This window comes from Antennarius striatus, chromosome 7 (assembly GCF_040054535.1).
Source record: "Antennarius striatus isolate MH-2024 chromosome 7, ASM4005453v1, whole genome shotgun sequence".
NCBI classification, from domain to species: domain Eukaryota; kingdom Metazoa; phylum Chordata; class Actinopteri; order Lophiiformes; family Antennariidae; genus Antennarius; species Antennarius striatus.
In genome coordinates, this window is record NC_090782.1 from 1574815 (window position 1) to 1594547 (window position 19733).

At 41.3% G+C, this 19733-nt stretch overlaps 1 protein-coding gene across 7 annotated transcripts in view; it reads right to left on the reverse strand.

The window, feature by feature from the left end:
• si:ch211-51h4.2 (uncharacterized) overlaps nt 1–14886 on the reverse strand; it is a 115482-nt gene extending 100596 nt beyond the window's left edge. Inside the window, exons 1-5 of one of the 7 annotated variants that reach the window (XR_011036699.1) lie at nt 14302–14886; nt 9638–9679; nt 9039–9112; nt 8780–8848; nt 7859–7961 (exon numbers count right to left, since the gene is read on the reverse strand). Coding sequence is in view for 6 of the 7 variants with exons in the window: in XM_068318830.1 (XP_068174931.1) it covers nt 7859–7961; nt 8780–8848; nt 9039–9112; nt 9638–9679; nt 14302–14590 (577 nt within the window). In the remaining variant the exon portion in view is untranslated. The remainder of the gene's footprint in view (nt 1–7858; nt 7962–8779; nt 8849–9038; nt 9113–9637; nt 9680–14301) is intronic. The other 6 variants (XM_068318830.1, XM_068318833.1, XM_068318832.1 and 3 more) reach the window with 6 other exon arrangements.
• Nucleotides 14887–19733: the final 4847 nt, after the last annotated feature.

Genomic DNA, 19733 nt, shown 5'->3' on the forward strand with positions numbered 1-19733 from the left:
CAAAGGAATCTATAGATAGGTTAAACTACATCTCCACTCTTAAATTATTTCAATTACACTGTGTTGCAGATGAACTTTTTTCAAAAATGTATTTTTCTTACTTTCAATCGTTTGTCTTTTTGGGACCCACCGTGTGGGACAGTTGTTAGACAGGAAAATGTTCAGCGTTTCCACATATTTACAATGTTGGTGATATCATCTCTTCTCTGTTTTGCTGAGTTGTATGCACAGAATCTGTCTTCCCGTCACCGTCCTCGACACCAGAGCCAAACTACTTTACAGCCTGTCCCTAGTAACCTATCTATGCAGCCAATCATTGTGCTGCATGTTCACTGTTTAATAACTTTAATGGAAGAGGTCCAGGCAGACTGTACATTATTTAGTACTGCAATCAAACACAAGCCTATTAAATTAATGACAACCAAGCATCGAAAATGAATGGCAACGCAATAGTGTCTTGTATAAGAGACACAAATACCCCATCACCCTCTGTGCCACAGCAAGAAGCTCTACAGCAGCACATGTACAGCTTATGGATGAGTTTAGGCTTTGACTCCTTTGATTAGTTAATAATTATAATAATGATAATAGTAATAATAACAATGATAAATTATTATTACTATTATTATTATTGAAAAGGCTTATTTGTGCGAATAGAGCCACATTGTAATTGACGATGAAACATTATTCTACTGAAACCTTTTGTTGTAACACACTGTGTATCAGTAAATAAATGGTAAATATAGCATATATATAGTTGAGCAGCTGAATCAAAAGCAATGCATGCAATGCCAATGCAAAATTATTTATCATCTCCACTACATTAATGCGGTGGAGCTGTAAATTTTACTGCAATACTCAATGGATGTATTTAATATTTGAAATGATGCTTGATTTAAATGTGTTGGACAGTAAGGAGGGAGAGACTGATCTATACAGGTTGGCAAAACAGAGAGACAGAGATGGGAAGGACGTGCAGCAGGTTAGGGTGATGAAGGATAGGGATGGAAGTCTATTGACAGGTGCCAGTAGTGTGATGGGAAGATGGAAAGAGTACTTTGAAGAGTTGATGAACGTGGAAAATAAGAGAGAACAAAGACTAGAAGAGGTGACTGTTGTGGACCAGGAAGTAGCAAAGATTAGTCAGGATGAAGTGAGGAGGGCACTGGAGAGGATGAAGAGTGGAAAGGCAGTCGGTCCTGATGATATACCTGTAGAGGTATGGAAGTGTCTAGGAGAGGTGGCGGTAGAGTTTCTGACTGGGTTGTTCAACAGGATCTTAGATAGTGAGAAGATGCCTGAGGAATGGAGGAGAAGTGTGCTGGTGCCCATTTTTAAGAACAAGGGAGATGTGCAGAGTTGTGGCAACTACAGAGGAATAAAGCTGATGAGCCATACAATGAAGTTATGGGAAAGAGTAGTGGAAGCTAGACTAAGGGCAGAAGTGAACATTTGTGAGCAGCAGTATGGTTTCATGCCAAAACAGAGTACTACAGATGCAGTATTTGCTTTGAGGATGTTGATAGAGAAGTACAGAGAAGGCCAGAGGGAGCTGCATTGTGTTTTTGTAGATCTGGAGAAAGCTTATGACAGGGTGTCCAGAGAGGAACTGTGGTATTGTATGAGGAAGTCTGGAGTGGCAGAGAAGTATGTTAGAACGGTGCAGGACATGTATGAGGACTGTAAGACAGTGGTGAGGTGTGTGTAGGTGTGACAGAGGAGTTCAAGGTGGAGGTGGGACTGCATCAGGGATCAGCTCTGAGCCCCTTCTTGTTGCTATGGTGATTGACAGGCTGACAGACGAGGTTAGACAAGAATCTCCATGGACTATGATGTTTGCAGATGACATTGTGATCTGCAGCGAGAGCAGGGAACAGGTGGAGGAGAAGCTAGAGAGGTGGAGGTTTGTCCTGGAGAGGAATGAAGGTTAGCCACAGTAAGACAGAGTATGTAAGAGTTTCAACTAAAATGAAAGGAAAGGTGTACAAAACTGTGGTGAGACCAGCGATGTTGTTTGGTCTAGAGACAGTGTCACTGAGGAAAAGACAGGAGACAGAGCTGGAGGTAGCAGAGATGAAGATGCTGAGGTTCTCTCTGGGAGTGACCAGGATGGATAGGATCAGGAATGAGTACATCAGAGGGACAGCACATGTTAGAGGTTCTGGAGATAAAGTCAGAGAGGCCAGACTGAGATGGTTTGGACATGTCCAGAGGAGAGATAGTGAATATATTGGTAGAAGGATGCTGAGTTTTGAACTGCCAGGCAGGAGGCCTAGAGGAAGACCAAAGAGGAGGTTTATGGACGTAGTGAAAGAGGACATGAAGGTAGTTGGTGTGAGAGAAGAGGATTCAGAAGACAGGGTTAGATGGAGGCAACTGATTCGCTGTGGAGACCCCTGAAGGGAAAAGCCAAAAGGAGAAGAAGAACCTCGATGTAAATGCGTGTGCCAGAATGATTGTTAACATTGGAACTAAACAGTGATATCAGGTCAGAAGCTCAACAAACTTGAAGAACTATTAAATGATAACATTTGTACGTTAACATCAGGACATGTTGTTTACGTGGTAGCACAGAGAAAACCCATCCCTGCGCTGCATAGAAAGAGTTCAGAGGGGATGTGCAGGTACGTATATGTCGCCCTATGTTGGTAATTGTTTCCAGGAGACACGACGTACGTCGAGAAACGACATTAAGTTGAATTAACTAGTCTCCAGGCTAAACCAAAAATAACCATTCCCAGTTCAGTGCTGTACTTTATTTATGAATGGATTTTGGTTAATATAAATCTATTTTAAGATTACAAACAACAAATTTTAGTTTTTCATGTAGTGCAGAAAAAAAAAATCTGACATCATGAATCCAGTTTGGAGGTGTTTACCACAGATCACTGATGCTTTATTCACAAATGAATGATAAATTATTTAGTTTATAAAACACGGGAATTATTACTATGTTTAAGTTGAATGAAATGATGTAAACTTGCTTTAAATTCTTCCGTGTGTTTTTTTGAGAACCAGTGTTTAACGAAGAACGATGTAAGCCGAGGTCTACCTGTACCAGACATATCACAACCAATGAGTCATGGCGTGTTGCACCGTTAACTGATTGGCCCAAATACAGTGAGAATGTTCTTGTTGGTGAGACAGCCTCAGCAGCTTTCCAGTGTGTGCCCAACACAGTGCTGGTCCATGTAAGTACAAATCAGCTCTTACCTCACTGACTAAAGCTTTCAGTGAAGGTTCCAGCCTGAACTGCTTTAGCCCGTAGGCTACGCTCACGCAAAACTGACAGGTTTGTAAAAGGTATCAAAGACTCACCAATTATCCTGTCACAGGAAATGCTGAAAGCAACATTTAGGAAATCAGAAGTGAGTCTTCTGAAACACAGCATGAATAATTATAAAGGGTTTGAGGAATATGTATAATATTCACTTATATCTCCTTAACGCAGAACGGCATAAACTGTGTACGTTCAAAGGTACAGTAAATAAATGGCTGAGGGGTTCTGTCTCATCCTGTCAAAGCTGTGACAGCATAAACGCTTCAGTAACATCTGAAACTGAGCAGATTTGGACAGAAACGCTGAGTGGACTGGTTATAATGGGACCAGAATACTGATAATAATATGTTCAGGGAATGGAAATGCAAAGAGGCTGAAGCACTGAATGCTTTAGCCTTTTAATTTATTAAAATAAGACTGTAAAGCATTCTTGGAAACAAAGCAGAGAGCAGAGGTTCCACTTGATATTTGCTTTAGTCACGTCCCGTGTTAGATTGTCTGCATTTTGTGTCTTTGGAAGTGAGAACACACCGGAATGCTCACATATTTATGGCAGGAGCAACATAAAATGCCCAAGGTGTTAATGGAACTTTGAAAACGCCTGACAGAAAACTGACTGGTTTCATTTCTTCTACACCCAACACAAAACAGATAATTGGCTAAATTCAGCCCTTTGTATCTTAAAACTGACCCTGTGACCTACTAAACTGTTTAACAAAACAGAATAAGGAAAAAGCTCCTTTGGTGGAGGTTTGACCGCTGACCAAAGATTTTATAAGAGCTTTAACTCTACATAGATGTCATTTTTACTCATATTCAGACACTTTCCATGTGACTTCTTGTTATTTATGCGGGAACCCGTGGAAATTACACAATAAAACTATAATATTATACTTTGTTTGTTTACATTTTTTCTTTGCTGTCACAAGAAAACACACCGCTGTGTCTGATGAAGCTGTAACGGCTCCGAGTGTGTGGGACGGACGAACGCCAAGACAAAGGCCACGTTACGGTTCGGCCATCCGGGTAGACGCCGGCGTCGTGAGTTGGGTCGTGGTGAATAAAGCATCGGGGTTCCCCACACGACAACGTGAGGTCCGTCACAATCAGAGAATATAAACCGCTGTGTTTGAGGAAGACCAAACGGCTCCGTAAGTGAGAGACATGGACAAATGTGAAGACCGGAGCCAACTCGGCTAGCGGCCCCAACTTCAGGGTAGACGCCAGTAGGTGACATCGTGAGGTTTTCTAGTGAGCTTATTCCCATATATAGGTGGGGATACAGCCCAGGCTGTACTGGAGGAATACAATCCGAGCATTGTATTTGCCGCTTTAGGTTTCATCATGACAGTGTGTGCCTTTGTCTCCAGCTGCAGGCCACATCCATTGTACTTCATTGTATGTGTGTGAGTTTGTGTGTGTGTGTGTGTGTGTGTGTGTGTGTGTGTGTGTGTGTGTGTGTGTGTGTGTGTGTGTGTGTGTGTGTGTGTGTGTGTGTGTGTGTGTGTGTGTGTGTGTGTATCTATCAGAGCTGGCCTGTGGTGGAATACGCAAGTAGCATGACGAAGCCATCTTTTATAGACAGCATATCAAAAGTTGTTTTCCCCTGGGCGTGAGAAGAGCTAACAGTTCTCTGGATATCCAGCTGTCAGGGTTTAATCTCCCTGCACACCCGTCTAACATCCCCATCATCAGGAGCCTCTTATGGCCAAACCCTACCCGCTTCATTTACATGTTTAGACCTTCAGGGACATCAGACAATGTGCAGAAAACAGTTCAACCATGATTATTGCTGGATTAATTATGAGGCTTAGTTCAGGCTAATCCTTTCATTTGCCATTAAAGTAGCGTGATCTCTAATTACAGTTCTGAATGTGTACTCATACACACTCACACTCGCATACAGTAACTGCTTTCACAGATTCAGACAGAAATTCACACTCATTGCACACAATAATAATCAGTGACGTTTATTGTTTGACCCTACTGTCTCAGAGTCATTTGATGACTTGACTGCTTCATGCTGGATTATAGTATGTGTTTCTCATTCATCAGTCTATGACCGACCTCTCCATGTACTTCATGTTTGGAGAGGTTCATTTATACACATGGACAAAGTTGTTGATACCCCTCTGTAAATGAAAGAAAGACCCACAATGGTCACCAAAATCACCTGAAACTCACCAAAGTAACAATAAATAAAAATTTCTTGAAAATTAAACAATAAAAATCAGACATTACTTTGGAATTATCGTTCAACAGAATTATTTAAAAAAACAAACTAATGAAACAGGCCTGGAAAAAAATGATGGTACTCATAACTTTGTTGCACAACCTTTTGAGGCAATCACTGCAATTAAACGACTTCTGTAGCTGTCAATGAGACCTCTGCACCTCTCTACAGGTATTCTGTCCCACTCCTCGTGAGAATACTCCTCCAGTTGTCTCAGGTTTGAAGGGTGTCTTCTCCAGATGGCATGTTTCAGCTCTTTCAACAGATGTTCAATAGGATTTAGATCTGGGCTCATAGAAGGCCACTTCAGAATAGTCCAATGTTTTTCTCTAAGCCATTCTTGGGTGTTTTTGGTTGTGTGTTTGGAGTCATTATCCTTTTGGAAGACCCATGATCTGCAACTGAGACCAAGCTTTATTGATTTTTCCGTCTGTGAACATTGAGTTGATGTGCCTTACCAAAAAGCTCCAGTTTGGTCTCATCTGTCCAAAGAACATTCTCCCACAAGCTTTGTGGCTTGTCAACATTCATTTTCGCAAATTCCAGTCTCAATTTTTTATGATTTTCTTTCAACAGTGGTGTCCCCCTTGGTTGTCTCCCATGGAGTCCACTTTGGATCAAACAATGATGAATAGTGCGATCTGACACAGATGTACCTTGGCCTTGGAGTTCGTTGGAGGTTGTTCTGGGCTCTTTGGATACCTTTCAAACTATCCGTCTCTTTAATTTATCATCAATTTTCCTCTTGCAGCCACGTCCAGGAAGGTTGGCTACAGTCCCGTGGATCTTAAACGTTTGAATAATATGTGCCACTGTTGTCACAGGGACATCAAGCTGCTTGGAGATTGTCTTATAGCCTTTACCTTTAACACGCTGGTCTATAATTTTCTTTCGAAATTCCTGAGACTACCCTTGTTCTAGAGACTACTCTATCATTAACAAAGGTGTACCAACAATTTTGTCCACGTGTATTTACTGCAAATAAAATACCCCAAAAATACACACTTTTCCTGGTAACATTTAAACTAGTGAATATTGTGAATTATTTTGTATCTGTTTTCACTGTTTCCTTCCGTTAAGAAGATTGACTTGTCTAAAATTGTCTTTGCCTAAAATGGTCCTTCTGTTCTTAAGATGAAATGTCTGAAATAAAAAACAAAGCAAAACAGAAAGAAGAGCGTTCTTTCTGATTTAGCTGTTGTAGAAAGTTGAACCTTGTAGAGAACACATGAATCAATCATTTGGTACTTGCCCCTTTCCTGCTATGGATGAGGATTTGGATCACCACCAAAATGTAACAGATTAGCTCTGGAGCTAGTATCTATTTTTTAAGTAATTCTGTTAATGTAAATAAAACAAACCAACAAAGACAAACATTCATGACATCCAAGACGCTTCTTCTACAAGTTCAGTTGACTTTACTCAACACAGAGAAATATCAGTTAATTTTCCACTACAATAATCAGAAAAATAATCAGTCAAACTCAAACTCAACTTTTGAAGAGAACTTTTGTTCTTGCTTTTTGCGAGAAGCAGCAGAATCAGTTTGAGTGTCATCAGCTTCACTTATCACTGTCTGCAGTTTCCCACATTAAAGCCACACCAGAGAGCGAGACATGACTGAGAGACTAGTGCCAATAAAAGACCAGGAAAGCAGAGTCTTGAAATTGTCATCAGCGTCAGAATAACTTGATTTCAACAGTGTGATGTAGAGACAGACAGAATCGGAGCCGTTATAAAGAGATTTAGAAACGCTGCGTCACTGAATCTACGATAAACCACAATAAAATAAAAGGAGAACAAAACTTGACACAAACTGTTAGTTTGTAGACCGGGAGGTAAATAAAGGGGAGTCACATCGCCCACCCTGTAACATTTCTAAGTGATTTTAAATTGTTACTCAAAGTCATAAAAGAAGGAAATCCTCACCCTGTTTAACCTACTTCTGGTTAAATGGAGAGAAACATGAAGAAAAACACATGAAAAAAAGACTGAGAATCTCAGATATAATTACCAGACTGCTGGTTATTTGAATTAGGATGAAATGAACATAAATACAGATAACATGAAGTCTTAAATAGGCCTTGATGAGTAGAACGGTGGTCTAAAATTCAATTTCATTCTTAATGCACAAGGGAGCGTGGATACAAATAAGCATCTGTGCAGTGCAGTTGACTTCAATTTGTCCACATCAGGCCAATTCCTGATTGTTATCTGAGCCAAGTTGTTCAAGAACACACTTCTGACATGAAGACATTAAACTGTTCAGTTCACACCTCAACCTGGGAGTGAACTGGAATTACTAGAAGATTCGATTGGAGGAAAACGTTCAGAAGGTTTCTTACCTGCTTCTGCATTTTCCCCCTCATCATCCTCCTCCTCTTCCTCTGTGGGGTTTGGGTCCTCCACACTCATCTGGTTCATCACAATGCACTCGGCAACGCCTGTCTGAAACAGAAGCAGGAGAATCAACCCGAGTGAGATACTCACAATGTTGCTGCTCTCCGTCACGTTCACAATCATTCATTTGCTCCTCTTCTAAAGGATGACGTAGATGATTCTGTAAGTCACACCAGCTATGTTAGCTTAGTTAGCTCTGCATCAGACACCGGTGTACAACATCACTCTGACTTTTCCACCAATAGCAGACAAGACATGGTTTTGAAAGAACAAACAAGAATTAGCGGTTGTCTCATGCTGGGTCCTGTCCCTCTGGGGCTGACAGGCAGGCAGAAAGCAAACTTTAAATACATGAATGTGGATACGGCGTCTGATGAGATGAATAATGTGTAGTATTATAGTGGTCAGTGGTATTATAAATGGGATGATGTTGAACTAGGCCTTACCCAGTGGGCAGTTTGTAATGGAACCGCTGTATTCTATAGAGGTGACCTATTACCTTCTGCTTATGCTAATGCTACACACTGTCATGACTTTCAGGTAGGTTTAATGGAACTGTGGTTAATGCACACTCAGCAACATTTGTTGCAGACGACCCCCCGTCTTCACAGCATTCATAGGACGTTCCATATAGTTTCTGGTTTAATTGTCAAGAGTGTGCTGTCCTTTATGGTATTTCCTGTATTAATTGACTTTTCCCTTCTGAACATGAGCTCCAGCTGTGGTGCGATGCCATTTTTCCTCCTGGATGTATTCCAGTACAGAACAGCAGCTTCTTTTTTTCTACATTGGCACAGTCGCTCTCGCTGTTACCAATTAATAATAGAGAGTAAAACACGGCTGTGGGGGTTTGTTCTGGTGCTTACCTTCAGTGATTCCAGCTGCATCGCCTGACACTTCTGCAGAAGTTCCACAAACAGGTAGATGAGCAGGGCCTGCAAAGCACAGAGGGATAAATAGGACTTATTTTGTTCTGGAAATGACAGAGTGAACAGTGGCAGAAAGATGTACCGGTAAGTCCCACACTTCTGTCTAAAGTTTGTAAAAAGTTTTGTGTTGAGTTAGAGACTGCTTTGATAACTTTGTTCTCAGTTCTCAGCAACTTAAACGTCAAGCTTTACTGACCTGGACAAAGAAGCCAACAAGAAAGGAGACGAGGAACGGCACCAGTCCAGCATGGGCTATCGTTACTGGAAGACCTACAATTTAAAAAGAGTAAGAAGCAGTTTCTGAGTCTGATTCACTGCTATTCTACACCCAATAACAATAAATCCAGTCTATCTGTACAGCAGACATTTGTGAGCCCCTGTCTAACTTTTTCTTCGATGCATCTACTCGTCTGTCGCTCTCTCTGCACATCTCTCTAACAGACACTCCTTTCCGTTCAGTCTCAAACTTCCCATTAAACTTTATGTATGACACTAATTTCAATATGACATTTAAGTGATTGAACAAGTAATAACTTGCAAGGGCTCCACCTTTTGTGGAAGAACATGCTGAAAACAAAGTACTTAAATGTAATGTAGCATGTAATTTCCACATCTACAAAAAAAAGAAAAAAATCCCTCGGGTGTTAACTACACTTCATAAACCACAGTTAAATTTGCTCTGCCAATGAAAGCCAGAGATGGACAGAGCTTTAATTAATAACCCAAAACATTAGATATTATAAGAAGGAAGTCCAAGAGAAAGCACAGCATAGGTAACAAAATAGAAGCGCTAACCTAAGATTCCAGTTCCCAGTATTGTTGCAATGGTCAAGAAATCTGGGAAAACAAGCAGAGGTTAGTCAGATCCCAAATGTGGGGAGAGAGAAAGCATAAAGGTAGAGATGCAGCTGAAGAGACAGACGTCTACAAAGCAGGACTGTCTGATGTGGAGCGACGTGTTAGAAAAACGAGTCTCATTGGGCTTCAAGTCAAACAATAAACCAAAGCAATCTAATGAAATCTAACACGACGTGTTACACTAATCATGTTTCTGATAGACCCTCAACTGTTTCACCTTAAAGACCTCGAGGACTTCTGTCCACTGGGAAAATTTTAAGGAGCTTTTAAATTGAAACACTTGAACAAGACAAACGGGTGTAGATCAACATGTGACCCGATAGCTGACAGCTAACTAGTTGCCTGCTAGTACTGCTCCACCTTTATATAATTGTACATTCTGTTCATGAAGTCACTGGCACCTGCAGTTGTGATCTTTCATCTTTCTATCTGCAACGGTTGTGAAGATATTTGGAGGACTAATGGACAAACACTGACAAATACATCACCGCTTTGACATGGGATGTAATGAAAAACTGAATAAAAGCATCTCTGCTCACTCATTCTGCCCCAGATAAAATTCAATACCTCTCCTCACAAAATTCTAGAAATGCTGCCACGTTTAGACCAAAACGAAATAAAAGATGTTAACAGACTTCAAAGATCTGAGGTTCTTAATAGATAGATAGAGATAGATGACTCTGCAGTCAGTGATGGTGACTGAGAAGAGCCATTTTGTCTTTAATCTATAATGTTCATTTTTTATTTATTTATCTGTACAGCACTTTGGTCGACTGTGGTTGTTGTAAAGTGCTCAACAAATAAAGACTGGATTGGAGAAAATAGTTTTATTTCCAACCCTTTCTTTAATGTAAAAGGCTTCACATTTACAACAAATACGCTCACGTCCATTTCCTCCACACTGCGACGCAGCCTGTCAGGCCTTATTACGATGATTAACGCCAACAAGCAGTCTCTGTCACCACAGCCTGATTGTTGCATTGACAAGACGGGTCACTTTTCTGTCATATTCAAATTTTCCCTTGCACTTTACAGACCCCCCCGTCATTACTGCAAACAGGATGTCATTTTGAATCAGTCTGATCATTTTTCATGATTGTCTTATCAATCCTGTGCGCTCCCACACCGCCCTTCCAAACACGGCAGAGGAACATATGGCCTCAGTAATTAGACATGTCATCATCATCTTTTCAGATTGTCTGTGGTCAAACAGCGTCAGCGACATGAAAGATAACGACTCAATAAGTCGCGTCACAAACTCAGTTAGAGGAGTGAGACAGGAGCGTGGACAGAGTGACCTTCATTTAATTGTATTGATTGATGTCACACTTAAAAAGTGTTCGCATCACAACTGCACAGGATGCCGATGTCAACACAATGAAAAGCTCCTTTTCCTCAAAATGTGGAATGCTTATTGGCCCCTGCTATGTGTCTCCCCACCAACCCAAAGTGTTGGGCCCTGGCCCACTAGACAGATGGTCGGCCCTCAGTCATTGTTCACTGAGATATCATTGTAATTGGTTGTCTGACTAAAAGTGAGGGAAGAGAAATGGAAATGGAAAGGCAAACAAGGAGAACGGGAAAGGAGTGTATTAAGACGGTACACCCAGAAAGTGTACCTCACTCTTTATTGATCACCCCAAGATGTAAATATGAAACACAGGTTTAAGTTTTAAGTGGGCTTAAGGTTATTTCATATAATGGTTTGTATATAAATGGTCCAAGGTCTTTAGTTTCCCTTTAAGAATACAGGTTACCACCAGCATCTAGTGTGGAGAAGTGCAGAGTATATGTGCTAGTTAGCTGCTAGCTGTAGCATCTGTGGTGTGTTCAAGTGCATGTTTCAAAGCCCCATCACAGATAACATGAAGTGGACGACGCAGCCTTTCTTTAATTCAGCCATCATACCTTTTTATTTTCTTTCAACAAACCCTGACCAGAAGTGTAGTCACCAGTCTGCCCATTTGGAATTATGTCTGCTAAATTCTACAGTCACTGATGTTTCATTTCCATAATAAAGAGTTGTGTCTTGAGATATTAAAAGAAACAAACAAAAAAAACATACAAAACTTTTTCTCTCATTTTCCAAGGAATAAATATTTTATGGTCAACTTCAACCCCATATACAGGTAGTCCTCAAGAAAAGAACATTTGACTTACAAACATTCAGAAAAACAAACAAACATGCTTCACCATATTCGACTATTGTCCTGCAGTTCCACTTTCTACCACACACTCCGGGGAGCAGCACTGTTGTGTTCACACAGCTCCATCACTCGTCTCCCTCTCTTGTTGTTGTTTGTTCTTGTCTCTGTTCGCATCTCAGAGCATCAGACGTTCATATCTTGGATACTTTACTCTTTATCATGGATAATTAAGAAAAAGGTAGTGAAGATAGTGGTAGTGGTGACCATCTCTCTGATGACAACTCTGACCCTGACCCACAGTAACTCCTCCCTCCTGCTCTCCCTTCACTCAAAAGGTAAGCTACATGCTACAGTAGCATACAGAGAATCATCAACATCCAAAGCTGACTCTGACTGCTGTTGATGATCTTAATAACTGGTGGAGAGCTCCTTGAATGTTTTCTTCTTCTGCTCAAGGATTAAATTATAAGGATTAAAGTTTACCGTAAACTAATCTTGATGAAAAATTTGACGTGAATCACGAGTGACAAATAACAGTAGATGTTAGAACTATTCGTACATATTTTAATGTAATAAATGTTTTTATATCATGTCACTGTGTTATAGTACAGTGACATGATATCATGCTCTGTTAAGGGTTCGGTATTTATGGCAGACAGATATTAAGTAGTGAAGAATTATGTAAACTTGACTTTCATTTTTCCATTTTTTTTTCTTTAAACCGACTTAAAATCAAGAACATCTTAACTCAAAATGACCTTTACTTTTATTTTATTATGTGTTGTTTTTCCGCGCTGCACTGGCAATGTTTTGGGAACATATTCCCGCCTCATGCTTGAAAGTTCACTGGGATAGGGTCCAGCAACCTCCGTGACCCAAGTAAGCAGAAAAAGCGGTACGGAAAACTAAAAATGTCCCATTATTGTTAGTGAATAGAACTTCAGTATTTAGAGTAGTAATGACATTTAAATGACCTCAGATGGAGATTATAGATTGAGATTTAATAAATAATGGCTTACAAACAATTCAATTTTTGAACAACTTTAAGAACCAATTGTGTTCATATGTTGAGGACTTGCTGGACATGAACAACAATAATATATAAAAATAGTGACAACCTGTGTGTCTTTAACAGGGGTGTCAAACTCATTTTCACTGAGGACCACATCAGCATAACGGCTGTCCTCAAAGGGGCCAGAACTACTCCTTAATGTTAAATAACTCTGAATTTATTACTTATTCAAGTTACAAACATTACAACTGGACAAAAAATAGGTTTGCTTCTTGCTCTGTTATAACATAAATGCTTTTAATTTGTCAGGTTATTAAACCCACAGAACTCCATCAATCAAGGATCAAACTTCTTCTCCTTTGGGCTTTTCCCTTCAGGGGTCTCCACAGCCAATCAGTGTCCTCCATCTAACCCTGTCTTCTGCATCCTCTTCTCTCACACCAACTACCTTCATGTCCTCTTTCACTACATCCATAAACCTCCTCTTTGGTCTTCCTCTAGGCCTCCTGCCTGGCAGTTCAGAACTCAGCATCCTTCTACCAATATATTCACTATCTCTCCTCTGGACATGTCCAAACCATCTCAGTCTGGCCTCTCTGACTTTATCTCCAGAACCTCTAACATGTGCTGTCCCTCTGATGGACTCATTCCTGATCCTATCCATCCTGGTCACTCCCAGAGAGAACCTCAGCATCTTCATCTCTGCTACCTCCAGCTCTGTCTCCTGTCTTTTCCTCAGTGACACTGTCTCTAGACCAAACAACATCGCTGGTCTCATCACAGTTTTGTACACCTCAATCAAGGATCAAATTATCAATAAATTAAAAAACAAAAACAAACAAACCATCAAACACAAGTTAGGACATTAACTTTGTGTTTTGTCTAAGTTAAAATAGTCTTAATTACTGCATTGTGGGAGATGTGGGTTTTGGTCAAAGCTTTGCTTTTTACCAATTTATTTTTAGTCACTGACCTATTGTGCTGTCCAGGGGCCACATCATTTTAGTTGGCCCCTTGAGAGCCTGGGGTTGGACACATGTGGTCTACTCTACACTCCACTGCCAAAGTGGTTGACATGATGATTGCTCGTATTTATTAATTGAATGAATAGGTGAACATATAAATGAGGAACATCACTGTGGTGACTGATTCTTACTACCCCCCCAGGAGTCAGACACGTGACTATGTAACAGACCGCTTAAACCGGAAGTAGGGACCAAACCGGAAGTAGTGTGAGCACCGCTGGGTCCGGACTGACGGTGACTGTTGGTTCAGTGATCACTGGAGACGAACGGAGCTGATGTGTGGAGCAGCATTATTTATTTATTTATTTATTTATTTATTTATTTACCCCCCCGGACAGAGGCTCTCCTCTCTGCCGTCAGAAGCCACCCCTCTGCCGGTGACGCCGCCGCGCCCCCCTGCCGGGTGTCGGTACTCACAGCACTGCAGGTACACCAGGCGCAGCTTCCGGCGGCTGTCGCGGTGCCTCCGCGTCCCTCGGACGGACACCGGGCTCGGGCTGCGGCCGGGGCCGGGGCCGGGGCTGCGGCCGGGGCCGGGGCTGCGGCCGGGGCCGGGGCCGGGGCCGGGGCCGGGGCCGGGGCCGGGGCTGCTCGGCTCTCCTACCTCCTGCGCTTCGGTCGCCATCATGTTCTCTATCTGCCCCCCCCTCAGCTGCAGCTCCGGAGCGCGCCCCCGCCCCTCTCCGTTAACGGGAACGCGCACCATCCTCCGGATGCTGCGCGCGCCCCCAGTCCGCGTCTCAGAGGAGAAGAAGCAGGAAGTGGGGGGGGGCAGTAATACATGTAGCGGTGCTAACACAGTTAGCTCCAGGCTAACGGCCCGGGATCGTTCCTCTTATGAATGTAGTACAGCGCGCCCTCGCGCCTCAACGCTCGCGACTTCACCGCATCGCAGGTTTTCGGTATGCAGTCACGTGATACGGTACGCGCATTCTATTGGTTGACAGCATCCGGAAGTGTGCTCTGTTCCACGAGCCTGACTTCCGTCAGACAGAAAGTGTTTTAAACAGGCTGTCAGGGTGGGGGGGTCCAGGTCTAACATCAGTGTGGGGGGGTCCAGGTCTAACATCAGTGTGGGGGGGTCCAGGTCTAACATCAGCGTGGGGGGGTCCAGGTCTAACATCAGCGTGGGGGGGTCCAGGTCTAACATCAGTGTGGGGGGGTCCAGGTCTAACATCAGTGTGGGGGGGTCCAGGTCTAACATCAGTGTGGGGGGGTCCAGGTCTAACATCAGTGTGGGGGGGTTCAGGTTTAACATCAGTGTGGGGGGGTTCAGGTTTAACATCAGTGTGGGGGGGTCCAGGTCTAACATCAGTGTGGGGGGGTCCAGGTCTAACATCAGCGTGGGGGGGTTCAGGTCTAACATCAGTGTGGGGGGGTCCAGGTCTAACATCAGTGTGGGGGGGTCCAGGTCTAACATCAGTGTGGGGGGGTCCAGGTCTAACATCAGTGTGGGGGGGTTCAGGTTTAACATCAGTGTGGGGGGGTTCAGGTTTAACATCAGTGTGGGGGGGTTCAGGTCTACCATCAGTGTGGGGGGGTCCAGGTTTAACATCAGTGTGGGGGGGTCCAGGTCTAACATCAGTGTGGGGGGGTCCAGGTTTAACATCAGCGTGGGGGGGTCCAGGTCTAACATCAGCGTGGGGGGGTTCAGGTCTAACATCAGCGTGGGGGGGTCCAGGTCTAACATCAGCGTGGGGGGGTTCAGGTCTACCATCAGTGTGGGGGGGTCCAGGTCTAACATCAGCGTGGGGGGGTCCAGGTTTAACATCAGCGTGGGGGGGTCCAGGTCTAACATCAGCGTGGGGGGGTCCAGGTCTAACATCAGTGTGGGGGGGTCCAGGTCTAACATCAGTGTGGGGGGGTTCAGGTCTAACATCAGCGTGGGGGGGTCCAGGTCTAACATCAGTGTGGGGGGGTCCAGGTCTACCATCAGTGGGGGGGTTCACAAAGGTTTAAATGACGTTAGTGCTCAGATCAGTGCCCCCCCACTCTGTCAGGGACGTTCCCCTGGTGGTTCCTGGAACACGTGAGCCTGAGGGAGGAGGTCTGTAGCTCCGTGAGTCTCCTGCGTGTCCTGGTGTGTGTCTGTACTGTAACTGGTCTTTTTCTTGAGATGCAAATTGATCTGTTTAGTTTTGTGCTGTTGTTTATTGTTGTGTTTGTGTCTGTTTGTTGTTTGTGTGGCAACTGTTTCCCTTGTGTGTATTTATGTACTTATTATGTTGTAATGTATGAATGTATTTTAGCTGGTGATATACACATAATACCCATCTATCTATCTATCTATCTATCTATCTATCTATCTATCTATCTATCTATCTATCTATCTATCTATCTATCTATCTATCTATCTATCTATCTATCTATCTATCTATCTATCTATCTATCTATCTATCTATCTATCTATCCATCCATCCATCCATCAACCACACTCACTGTACCTTAACAGTCACTGCCTTGCATCCAGCTACCCTGACGTTACGTACGTTACAGTAATCCCTCGATTATTGGCGCTTTAAGATGCATTGCTTCTCTACTTCTCTACGTGGATTTGTGGCAGGTGGTCACGTGATACTGTCTATGCATGCTATTGGCTCACAGCATCCATGTGTGCGCTGTGTTCCAACTCACAGTCCCTCCTCTTTTTTTGTAACACAAAAGCTTTAAACAGTCTGTCAGAGTGTGGGGGTCGTAGTACAGGTAGAAGGTGGTTAAATACCGTAAGGGGGGGGTTCACAAACTTCATGAACTAAATCACTAATAAATAAATAGTTTGTCACCATATCACAGAATGTGGTTTTTCATGGGTGGTCCTGGAGCGCATTAACCGTGAGTAACGAGGGACAACTCTACTAACATTGTTCTTGTTTTACTTGATATTAATTTCATCTTTTATTTTAATATTTTCAGTCTTTCCAGGCAGAGCTGCTTTTTTTCATATCTGTGCTATTTGGTTGTTTTTAAATGTGTCTTAATTCCTTTTTATGTTTAATATAAAGCCGATATAAAGAGTTGAAGATGCTTCACATGCAGTGATATGAAAAAGTTTGGGGACCCCTGATCATTTTTAATATATTCCTTTTATAAATCCCTGGTTGTTCTGATTTCAGTTAAATATATCAGTTAATATATATCTGATATAAAGTTTATAGGATTTACAGCACGTGTGCAGTGATTATTTAAACAGAAATAGACAGGTGCATACATTTAGTGGATCCTCCTTTTGCTGAAAAAACAGCCTGTAAATGCTTCCTACAGCTTCTAACGGGGTCACCGATGTTTCCACTCTTCAGAGAAGATGCAAAGACCTCACAAGCCAATGGCTTTTACCCGTCAACCCTTTTTTTTAATTTTCAGATGATGTTGCTGATGTCTCAACACTGATGAAAGTAAAATCTGTTGTAATAACATGTCTGAAAAGAAGAAAATAAACTGAATAAATAAATAAATAAATAAAGATGCAAAGACGAGAACAACTTGCAATTCTCCACCTTAAAAACCTGTTCTCTGTTTTCAGCCTCTAAACTAAAACGGTTACAAATCAGTGCTTTTGCTGCAAATGGAGGCTTTTTTGCGTTTTTACCAACTTTTGCACTCACAGCCTCATTTTTGAAATGTTTCTTGTTCTCACCAATCAGCAAAAGTGGCTGAAAATGTTGTTGTTGTGTGTGTGTGTGTGTGTGTGTGTGTGTCAGTGTAGTGAATGGTGGTGTAACATTTCCAAACCAATGCCACATAATAAGATGAGATGTTCAAGATGCAAAGATTTGCAGCTGGAGCTGAAGTGTTTGATGGAACTGCGTTTGTGTGCTGGTTATGTAGAACTCAGGCTGTCTGTGACGTCCTCAGCAGCAGAGACGTACGTTTAAAGTGTTCTTTATTGCATTAAAGACTCAAAAAGACTCCAACAGGACAAAAACCATGCATGCGAGCAACATGCCTGCAGAAGCTACTGATAATATGTCATGCATATAGAAACCGGACCAAACCACGATCTGATGGTTCACAGTAAAAACAGTTTCCAATAAGACAGTCAGCCTTTTGGTCCCCAAAGGTTTATGAGTACAGTTCTGATACAGCGTTAGCATTAGCTGTGTGTAAAAGCAAAGGTTTGGAGATTTGTTTTCAAAGTTTCAATGTACATTCACAACTTTGTGCAAAATCCACAATGTAGCAGTTTTCAGCATTGTCCAATTCTATTAAAAATATCAAACATTGCATATAAGATCAACAATAAAATGCAAAAAAAATAAAAAAAATCCAAACAAACACTTTACACACATGACTACCAAGGTTCAGTTGGAATGTAGGTTTTTTTAATGTTTTTAATAAAAGCCAAACAAAACTTTTCATATTTTTTTATAAAGGTTTGTGACCATAATAACATTACTTGAACACTGTAGTTGACTTTGAAATAAAGATCTAAATTAGTAGACATATTCATCAGAATTCCATTAGCCATACATCCAACCATTTGTACGGAAGGACCGAAGCTTCGCTTGTGCAGCAGTGAATTTTTTTTTAAATTCCAAACCCTCACATTTATATTGTCAAAGTTATTACAAACTATATTCAGGTTACAATAGTGACTTGATGCATTCTTTGAATAGCTTTTTCCTTAATTTATAAGATTTAAAAATATAAACACTTAGCTATTTAAATACAACAGTGTAATGAACTGTAAAATAATTGCACATTGTCGATGCACGGATTGTCTAGACAGAGTAATCTGTTTTGTGTTTTCTGTCCATGAACCTGGTGGTACAATATGTTAAGTTGGTGCCACACTGAAGCATTTATATGCATGATGTAAACTCTCCCTTTGGGTTATTTGTGTTATTTGAATGCTTTTGAAATAATGTTTGTTACACTGCAAGCAGTCAAGTACACAAACTGCAGTTCAGGGTAGCTGAGGCTGTTTAAAAATTAATGGAAGTAATTGCCCTTTCTGTAAAGTAGTGTGCTGTATAAATGTACAATTATGCCAGCTGATTAATGCTGACAAAGACATTTTTAAGATTTTTTAAAAAATTATTTAGCCTTTTTTTTCCTTTTGAATTGTAAATTAAAGCATCTTTTAAAAAGGCATAGGATCTAAAGCAATGGACATTTATATTTCTCCTCCCTGAAAGGATTTTGTAAGATCAATTTTCCAAACTTGACAGTTAAATACAAATTATTAAAATGTGTTACAAAATATTTCAGTCTTGTATCAAATATTTGCTGCAAATTGAGATGTGGTCAATTAAAAAACAACAACATGCTTTAGACGAATCTGGATATCTGTGAAAGTAATGAAATGTCTTTACATAGTGCTGTTGATATATTTCCAGATGGTTGAATTATTCTCCAAAATTGTCATTAAACGGAGTAAAAATTCTAAAAAACAGTAATAATTAGAGTGAAGCTGCCCACCATGCTGTCTGTCTGTCTGTCTAATACAAAATGCTACACATATGTTTCAGTATGAAATAAGACTCAAGCAAAGAGAAAGTCTTCTACTCTATTTTTTTCACACAAACTTGTTATAAACATCATGCTTCACAAAAAGCAAACACTAGTAGTTTTAAAAAAAAAAAAAGTCAAATCACATCAGAAAATATTGCTTGAGCTGCCAGTCTGTGGTTTATTGTCTATCACTATATTTATTATGAAGTTACTAAAACTAAAGTAGCTGTTTGAACTAGTTTTTTAGCCTTTAGATGCTGTGTTCGTGGCGGCAGGGTTTAAAGCTTTAGATTCTTTATATTGCTGTGTTCTGCTGAGTCAGGCCAATCAATCAATCAATCAACCAATCAATCAATAAATCAACCAATCAATCAACTTTCATTTGTATAACACTTTAT